The 9,992-nt window shown below is 41.1% G+C and overlaps 1 protein-coding gene across 1 annotated transcript; it reads right to left on the bottom strand.

The window, feature by feature from the left end:
* Window positions 1-795: 795 nt before the first annotated feature.
* LOC124232458 (vomeronasal type-2 receptor 116-like) lies at window positions 796-9,652 on the bottom strand (the record flags this gene model as incomplete). The annotated part of the gene is given in 6 exon segments (XM_046649427.1): window positions 796-1,706; window positions 6,462-6,585; window positions 7,180-7,407; window positions 8,148-8,490; window positions 8,492-8,952; window positions 9,348-9,652. Coding segments are annotated over 6 exon segments (2,372 nt in total), but the record flags the coding sequence as incomplete, so codon positions are not given.
* Between the last annotated feature and the right edge of the window lie 340 nt (window positions 9,653-9,992).

Below are 9,992 nucleotides of genomic sequence, written 5' to 3'. Positions count from 1 at the left end.
AAATGAAAAGGACATAGTATCTGATTTTCTTTTAGAAACTGAATCTTAAGAAGGATATTCCAGTCTACCATATAGGATAAAGAAGCAGAAATCTGTGCTATTAACACGTAAAATGAGAGGCCACATTTAAATAATGGCATATATAACAAACCATCCTAAAATTTAGTGGCTTAAAATAGGAATAATTTATTTTTTTCTCAAGATTTTGTGGATTGCCTGGGGAGTTCTTTGGTTTGCGCCTATGTGTGGTGGCTCAGCTGGGATTGGATGGTCTAGGATGGCCTTACTCACACATCTGATTGTTGACTTGAAGTCACCTGGAGGGATGGAGATGTGCAGTCTCTCTACTCATTCCCATATTGTTGGTCACAGGCTCCCCAAAAGCAGTGAGAGAAGGACAAGCACAAGGAGCAAGTGTTTTTCAAGCCTTTGCTTGTGACATTTGCTAGTGTTCCAATGGCCAAAGCAAGTTTCAAGGCCAAGCCCACCCAGAGTCACAATAGGATGGCACTACAAAACACACAGAGACAGGGAGAGACCTAAGGGGTGGCCATTTTTTCAATCTACCACAAATAATTTTAGAGGAAAATTAGTCTGAGGTAATATTCATATTTGTCCATGTATTTGAATGTCCAAGGATCATTGTATAAAGCCTAAACAACTGGGAAACATTAAATTAACTGGAGAGGTAAGGGACATTTAGTTGTTACGTAAAGTAGGCCTGCAAAAATGTGGCAGTTTAATTTTCAGATGTATGCAAATTATTATGGCGCCTATGAAAAAAGTACATTTTAATTATTTTCCCAGATGTGTTGTATTCCTTAACACGTTTGATGTGTTTCTCTCTGGCCTTAGGAAGATAATGTAGCACTTGGGAACAAAGATGCAGCCTAACAGCCCTGCACTGGAGTCTGAGATGGAGAAGATCTCCACGGCCACCATGACCTTGCCCTTGGTGCTGCGGTAGACGGGGAGGAAGGGGACCCAGACACTGCAGAACACCAGCACGCTGAACGTCAGGAACTTGGCTTCATTGAAGGTGTCAGGCAGGTTGCGGGCCAGGTAAGCCAAGGAGAAGCTGCCCAGGGCCAAGGAGCCCAGGTATCCCAGGACACAGTAGAAGGCGGTGACCGAGCTCTTGTTGCACATGATGATGATGTGGCCTTGTTCAGAGTGCGCAACCATGTCAATGAAGGGAGGAGAGGTCCCCAGCCAGACTCCACGGAGACTCAGTTGGATAAAGGAGCAGACAGGAATGATGAAGTTAGGTGCCCCTGACACGGACCACTGCCTCATCCTTCTCCCTGGAGCGGTGAACTTGAAGGCCACAAGCACAGTAAGAGTTTTGGCCAAGACGGCAGAAACAGCCACAGTAAAAAGAACTCCAAATGTGATTTGTTGAAGAATGCAGGTGGCTGTGTTGGGACGACCGATGAAGAGTAAGCAGCAGAGGAAGGACAGGGTGAGGGAGACGAGCAGGATGTAGCTGAGAGTCCGATTATTGACCTTGACTATGAGAGTGTCTCGGTGCTTCACAAAGACCCCCAGGACCACAGCCGTGAGGCCAGAGAAAGAGAGAGCTGTGCAGGCCAGGGCCGTCCCCAAGGGGTCTTCGTAAGCGAGAAATGTCACAGCTTTTTGGAGGCATTGGTCTCGCTCTCTGTTGGCATACTGATGATCCGGACACCTGACACACTGATCCATGTCTGGGGAGAAGTGCAAAGTGTCCTCAGTCCAGGTTCAGTAATTCTGTCATTCACAGGCCCCCAAAGAAGAGCACTGGACAAGTTTAGCCAAATTGTCCTCCTTTGTTGCTCTAGACACCAGGTACAAAGTGGTCTGCAGGGAGTGATTCCCAGTTAATTCTGCCCATCTTCTTTATGGTTCAGTAAACTAAGCTGTTAGTGTTCTTAGTGTTTATCTTGTGTGTTCATGACAGCACTTTTTTCTCGAAGAAAGCCAAAAGATGTGCCTATGTCACTCAGTTATACCCCTATAAGCTGTGACCTGGTTTTATTCCTTCAATAAACAAGCGCTTATTGAAAAACCACCATGAGCCAGGTAATATGCTGTGTTCTAGGGCAACAGAGATGACCAAGTCACAGACCCCATTCCTAGGGAGTTTCGAAAGGACACGCTTTCTACCTTCTAAAGTGATCTCTAGTACATTTCATCTTGATTTCACTACCACTGCTTCTGTTAAGATTCTAGTCACGTCTCTCCTATGTTATCACAAGAACTTTCTATTCGGGTTCTCTGCCCCAGCCCAGCGGCAGAAGTGATGTTACACGGAAATGTGATCATGTTTATTATCCTCCACTAAAAATTTCAACAAACTCTTAAAAAGACCAAAAAGATGCTATATTACCTTGGTTTTGCCTATCTCTACTTTCTCTGCTCTGATTTTTAAGATTCTCAAATCTGGGGGCCGACCTCGTGGCGGAGTGGTTAAGTTCACGCGCTCCGCTGCAACAGCCCAGGGCTTCGCTGGTTTGGATCCTGGGCGTGGACATGGCACCGCTCATCAGGCCACGCTGAGGCGGCGTCCCACATGCCACAGCTAGAAGGACCCACAACTAAAATATACAACTATGTACGGGGGGGATTTGGGGAGAAAAAGCAGAAAAAAAAAAGATTCTCAAATCTTCCTGTGGTTCTCAAACTGTCCCATGCCCACGCAGCCCTGTAGGCGTCAATGCCTGCTTTTTCCTCCTGCTTGAGGAACTGCCCCTTCTTCTGTATGTTCCATTAAAATCTCTAGTTACTACAATCTGCCTGATAATAATTTCTGTGGGTGGTGCGAGTTAGAGTTAGAGAGTCATTATTTTCTCCGTGGATGCAGTCAATTTACCCAACATGTTTGTTTGAAAAGACTTTTTTATTCCCTCTACTCCTCAGTGTTTCCTGGTCATAAGTCAATGTGCATATATGGGTCCCTATAAGACCAGTTTGTATCTGAATTTCCTATTTGGTTCCACTGATTCCCTTGTTTATCCTTATGATGAAGCTACACTACTGTGAGGCTATACTACTTGATATCAGGGAGAGTAAGTCCTGCCACCCTCTTCTTGGTCTTTAAGATGGTCTAATCTATGCTTTCCCTTTATCATTTCCATATGAATTTATAAGTTGTAATTTCCACAGCAAAACTGATCAGAATTTTAATTGCAATTGTACAGAATCAGCGGATCGATTTGGACAGTGTCGATATCTGTACAACATTGGATCTGTTCAGACACGATCACAGTTTTTCTCTCCACTTCTTTCAGTTATCTTTTGTTTTTCTAAATTCACTTCTGTAAATTTGTGGACAGAAGCCTTTCAAAACTTTCATTAGGTTTATTTCTAGGTATTTCATTCTTTTAAGATGATTAAGTGTCATCTTTTAAAATTTAAATTTCAAATGCCTTGTACCTGGTATGGGGAAATAAAAATTTGTTTGTATATTAAACTTGTACTCAGCCACCACAAAACTCAGCTGATTCATTAATTTATCAGGATTTTATACTTACGCAATAACATCATCTGAAGATCATGTCAAATTTATTTTTTCCTTTCCAATAAAGTATTCCTTTTCTTTTCCTACCAATATTGCACTGGGCAGGACCTCCAGTGTAATATCTAGTAGCAGGGGTAAGATTGAACATTCTTCTCTCATACCTGCTTTCAACACTGGGTTTTCATCTTTGGTTCTGTAAATACCCTTTCTGGGATTGAGAGAGTTCCCTTCTAGTCTTCATTTTGTGAGAGTTGTTTTTGTTGTTTGTTTTAAAACATGAGAGAGTCTTTAATTTTATTATTTTTGTTTGCTTGTTTGTTTTATTTTGAAGAAGATTAGCCCTGAGCTAAGATCTGTGCCCATCTTCTATTTTATGTGGGACGCTTGCCATAGCATGGCATGACAGGCAGTGCACAGGTCCACATCCGGGATCTGAACCAGTGAACCCCGGGCCGCCGAAGTGGAACGTGTCAACTTAACCACTGTGCCACCGGGCTGGCCCCTAATTTTATTATTTTTCATTCTGCAGTTATTGTGATTATGACTTCTCTTTCTTCCAGGGTTAAGGTACTGAATTACACTGCATGAACTAAATTTGGTCATAATATGGCCTTCTTATAAAATACGGCTGGATTTGGAATTTTGATTTGTTTTTTGTTTTTGTAGGATTCTTGAGTTTAATTCAAGAAAGAGTGTGGCCTGTAAATTTCCTTTCTTGTAATGACTTTGTAAGATTTTGGTTTAAGAGATTCTCACAAAGTGAGTCAAAAAGTTTCTGTTTTTTCTATTCTCTGAAAGAGTTTGAGTAAACGTATGTTATTTATTCTTGAATATTTGGTAGGATTCACCAGTATTCTATCAAAGAAATATCCCACAATAAAATTTTGTAGGAATGTTTTAAACTATAACTCAATTTCTGCAATAGATCTGATACTATTCAGATTTTTCATTTCTCCTTGAGACAGCTTGGTAAATTTGATTTTCTTGGAAGTTTGTGAATTTCATCTACATTTTCATTGTATGAACAATATGTTATTTAAATTTTCTTGATGTTAAAAAGTTTCCTTATGAAAGCACAGATTACACCCATTTTAGCCTTGGTATTTTTTGCAATTTTTCTTATTTCCTTTGTTCAACAGTTCTAGGAGTTTATCAAGTTTATTTGTCATGGATTAGAATCTAATTGAATTTTGTTTATTTTCTCTATGTTTTTCTTTTATGTTGGTAAGTCTTCCTTTTACATTTATCTTTTTCTATTTTCTGTTTTCTTTGTGTTTACTTTTCTGTTCTGTTTCTAGTTCATGATGAATGCTTAGGACCTAGAACTTCAGCCTTTCTTCTTCATTTTTTTTTTTCTTTTGCAGAAGATTAGCCCTGAGCTAACATCTGCCACTGACCCTCCTCTTTTTCCTAAGGAAGAATAGCCCTCAGGTAAGATCCATCCCATCTTCCTCACTTTATATGGGGATGCCTGCCACAGCGTGGCTGGCCAAGTGGTGCATAGTCTGCGCCCAGGGTACAAGATGGCGAAGCCCAGGCCAATGAAGTGTAAAGTGCAAACTTAACTGTTGCACCACCGGGGAGGCTCCAGCCTTTCTTCTTTTGAATAAACATAATGTACAATATACATATGTAGACATAACCGTGGATTACACATTTCTCTCTAAGGATCATTTTAACTCCACTCCATAATGTTTTATAGGTAGTATTTGCAATTGGAAACATCTTCTAATTTCTATTGTAGTTTATTCTTTAATCATGGGTTGTCTCCATGTGGATCTGAATCTCCAAATACATCAGAATTGACGTTAGTTGAGCAGTATTCTTTATATGTACACGTGGAACATAAACCCGAACTGACCAGGGTCAAGTGTGCACATGGAAACTTTATTCCAATTGACTACATGCCAGACCATATCTCCAGTCTCAGTACATTCCAAAAGAAATTGAAATCATACTAAGTATGTTGTGAAAGTAAACTACATTTCAATCACAAAAAGAAAATTAGAAAATGCTGCCATGGATGTGGTTCCAGCATTGAAACATTTAACAATAGATCTGAGTAATTGCAAGATGTTAAACTATGGTAAGAAAAATCTTCATTATTTGTTTTCTGTTCTTTTCTACACTATGTCCCAAATCCCAAACCCACATCCTCTGTGTTCTAGTCACATGGAACCTATTCTTAAGTTCCCTGGATATTAAATACATTGCTAATTTGCCTTTCTTTTTGCCATTTCTAATAATTCTACCAAGAATTTATTACCCTATTCATTAGTCTGATATAATATGAGTGCTACTGCCTCTATGAGGAAGCTCATGACACTGCCAAATATAGATACTATCCAAATATAGATACTATCACTTATTTCATCCCATGGGTCACTGAATACATTTATCACAGCCCTATGTCACCACCTTGAATTTAATGCACTGGGTGTTATCTCCCCTACTCACCTGTGAACTCAGGGATCAAGACAGACTCAGTGAGACCATGCTGTACCATAAGCATTTTGTATGCTGTGGAAATACTTATTTCTTAAATCAAATGCAAACTTTCTGTTTTCCCGCTCTGTGCCAAAACAGCACTAGACACTGGAAAATTGAGGATGTCTTCAATGTGATCTAAATGTAGTTTTAAAGAGGATGAAAAGCAAATATTTACAATGCTGCCTGTTAGATTCCATGACAGGGATGAAAGGTTACTGTGCAGTGGTCCAAAAGGGTTTCCTTGAGATGACAATGTCTGCAATGGTTCTACAATGAGCCAAGTAAGCTAGTTCAGGGCAGAGAGAGAGCGTGTCATTTCAGGTGGAAATATTATTGGCTATAAAAACTAAATTACTAAATAGAAGAAGGAAGCATTTTGACTCTGCAGTCCTCCTGCAGAATCTTTGCCTTTCCTTGGGTGAATGGCAGATAACAGAGAGGTGGAGAATTTCTCTGCAAGGCACACACTCACCTGTCTCATTGGAAATCTCATTCTCTGGGCAGGGGGTGCAATCAAAACAGCAGGTAGCCTTTCCCTCCTGAGGGGTCTTCCTGAATCCGGGACTACAACTCTCACTGCATACAGAGTGTGGAGTCTGGAAAAGATCAGATACCTGTTGGTAACGGCTGTTACTTTTACCTAATTTTCCAGTAGCTAGAGTGTTTTAGAATACTGGGCCTTTAACAAATTCAACTTTTATATAACTAAATCCAATTCATTGGCTGGGTGCCATGTTTACTGTATGATACAAAATACAGGCATAGCTCGGACATATTGCGGGTTTGGTTTGAGGTCACTGCAGTAAAGCGAATATCCCCATAAAGCAAGTCACATGACTATGTTGCATTCCCAGTGGATAAAAAAAGATATGTTTACACTATACTGTAGTCTGCTATGGGTGCAACAGCTTCATATCTAAAAGAACAATGTACATAACAATTAAAATTACTTTATTGTTAAAATTGCTGCCCAATAGCTGAGCCTTTAGAAAGTCGTAATATTTTTGCTGGTGGAGGGTCTTGCCTCCACCTTGGATAATTGGTAAGTCAGAAAATTCCTTAAGTTGGAAGTGAGTTGTTAAATGCCCATATGTGGCCCTTTGCTAAGTGCTGAAGGAGCACAAAGCCCCCACAATAAGATTTTGGTTATTTATGTGTAGTGTGAAGCATTGTGATTAGATCCAACCCACCTCAGGAACACTGATGGCCCACTCTATCATTTCCTCAGATAAAGAGAGTTCCTGACCTCGTGGAGCATGTGGGGAATACTTTCCTACTTTCACCTTAAGTCCAAGACCTTCTGGAAAATTCCAAAAGTTGAGAATGGCATACTCTGCCTCTGATCTTCTTCCTTCAGCCAAATTCATGGTGTCACCAGCAGGATTGTTAAATTGGATGTTCCCAAGAAAGGGATGCAGCTAAAAGAGATGCATCATCCTGTGATGAAGTGTTTCCCGGTGTCAAAGATGAAAAGCCTGAATGGGGAAGGGCACTCATCATATGAAATCCCTGCTTCACAATTTAACTTTATTACAAGCATCTGATTAAGTAAAATAAATGAAACCATATGGAGAACTAAAACACCATACTGTTTCTATCAGTTGCAAGAGCAAATGCCGAAAGACATGCAGACCAAGACAGTCTGTGGCAAGGGATTCAGACAAATTCAACTGCAGAGTTAAATCTAGCGGCACTCATGCACTCTCTGAATTATTCCAGAGCATCAATCTGCAAAATATTAGCAATACCTAAAGTGGCTGCAGAAATAAGTGAGATCATTTATGTAAAGTATTCAGTATAATTTTCAGCACCATATAGGCACTTAAGGGACAAATTCTCTTCCTACTGTCATTGAGTAAGCTCATGGGAGAAGGCTTAATATTCCCTACTGAAAACACTAGGCAGGCAGGATGTTGAGATCCTTTGTAACACAAAGTAGTGATATTGACTCATAGCTGACTTCCTCCTTGCCATTAGCACCTTCTTCTTGAAGACCATTACTACCCAGGATGAGATTTACCTCCTAGAGAGGGAAACAAGCACAGAAACTCTTGTGTTCTTAGAGAAAGAATCCTAACTACTTGGTTTGTGCTCCATGGAACTCCGTAAGAAAGTCACATTTATGACAGGACATGCTATTAAGTGGAAGAGACATTACCTGCCAGGGAGAAAACACCAGCCCTTCTCCACTTCCCATTGTCTGCATTTCTACTTGTTGAAGAAGCATCTCGTGAAGGGTCCAGGCCACAGCAAACACAGCATTGTACGCATTGTTACTGCCTTCAGTCATGGCCATGTCAAAACAATGTCAAGGCAACCATCCCAGGGAGGCATTGAGTGGACACTTCTCCAATATTTTACAGTCAGATTCAGAAACCATGCAATTAAAAGAGATGAACCACAACTTAGCAAGGTAAAAGTCTTCTGGATATTTGGAAGGGTTAGCTGTCATGATGAATTTTTCAAAACCAGGGATCTCACCATGTTGGTGTGAAAAAATGAGTTCCATGGAATGAGTCAAGTATGAATTCTCTTAGACCAGCAGCAAAATCCCACTGTGATGTCGTGACCCAGACTTTCCATATCACTAAAAGATGCCATTTAGAAAAGCTCAAGCTTATTAGAGAGTCAGAATCACCATCAACGATAACCACCTTCGCTGATGATTCCTTGATCCACAAATGATATTGCCAGGTCGTTGAGAAATATGTCCTGTCACTGACAGGGATCATTTCCACAAAGGCTGCACAGATTCCACTCCTGTCCATCTCTCCTCTCAAATCTGAGAGAAACTGAACACCCTTCTTGTCTTCTGAGATGACTAGCCTCACCCAGGTCCAATTGAAATGAAGCAGCAAAGAGACCATGCCAAGGGCCAGAGATGTGTCCCTCGGGGCCATCTGATAAAGAGATGGAAACTGGTCATTGTCACTCAGGATAGGCTCAAAAGGGCCATAGGTAAGCTAACGGGAAAAGAAATTTGGAATCAGTGTAAGGAAGAGGATTGGCAAAAAGCACACTCTCCGTCCTGAAGGGTATTCAGAAACACCTGGAAGTGGTAGAAGGGAGATTTGCCCACTTCATTTTCTAATCATTCCCCACTCCCTGAGAGCTTGCTAGAGAATAACTGATCAGACTCAGAGTTCCAGGAAATTGCTTTGTCTCCTTCCCCCTCATCCTCCTCTCAACCCCGAACAAAGGAAAGCCATAACCCACCGAGGCTCTGTACACTTCTCCTTTGAGATCATATCCATTGAGAGATGCATAAACCCAGTCTCATCCAGTCGTCTTTTTTAGGCACCTGAGAATGCACCAAAGGAGACATGGTTTCATCTCTTCCCATCCCACACAGCCTTACCTGTGGAAATTTGTAGAGTGCCAGCAGTGTTCCAATCTGGGCAGAAATTGCCCATGTGGTTCCTGTAAGCACTGCTACAGACTTGCTCTCTCTCCTACAGGTGTAATTAGGGATGTCCATGTCCAGCCCTGAGAGCCAAACGAGGGAACTCTCCAATGTCCTGTGTTCACTGTGCACCGCATTATAGAGATCAAATCCCAGAGACATGTTGGGTAAAAGATGGGGGTTTCTGTTGATTTCCTCAATGGCAAAAATGAAGGCCAGGACAGTTCTTCTGCTGAAACTTGCAGAGAGGGATAGGGATCCTTAGGGAAAAGACACAAACCATGTTGATCTTAAGCTCCAGTACAGTCACTTAATTAGGGATGAATGCCCAGTCAACTCATTTCACCTGTAGCAACATCCGGCTCTCCTGAAGCTGTAGAATTTAGAGCTAAAGCAAATCACATAACAAAGACTCTGGAAGGTCCTCACTGAATTCCACACATGGAGGAGTGTGGTTAAGTTTACAAAGGAAAATAAAACGAACGGGAAATGTAGATCACATTCAGAGAGGGTTTTGTAAATCATGCTTTGGTTCAGGATCCAAAATGCTTGTTCATATGAGCACATCATTAAATGATTCATGGAAGAGCAAGAATATTA

The sequence above is a fragment of the Equus quagga genome, unplaced genomic scaffold, assembly GCF_021613505.1.
Source record: "Equus quagga isolate Etosha38 unplaced genomic scaffold, UCLA_HA_Equagga_1.0 HiC_scaffold_6318_RagTag, whole genome shotgun sequence".
NCBI classification, from domain to species: domain Eukaryota; kingdom Metazoa; phylum Chordata; class Mammalia; order Perissodactyla; family Equidae; genus Equus; species Equus quagga.
Note: the sequence above shows the minus strand (reverse complement) of the source record. Positions and strands in the feature narration are given on the sequence as shown.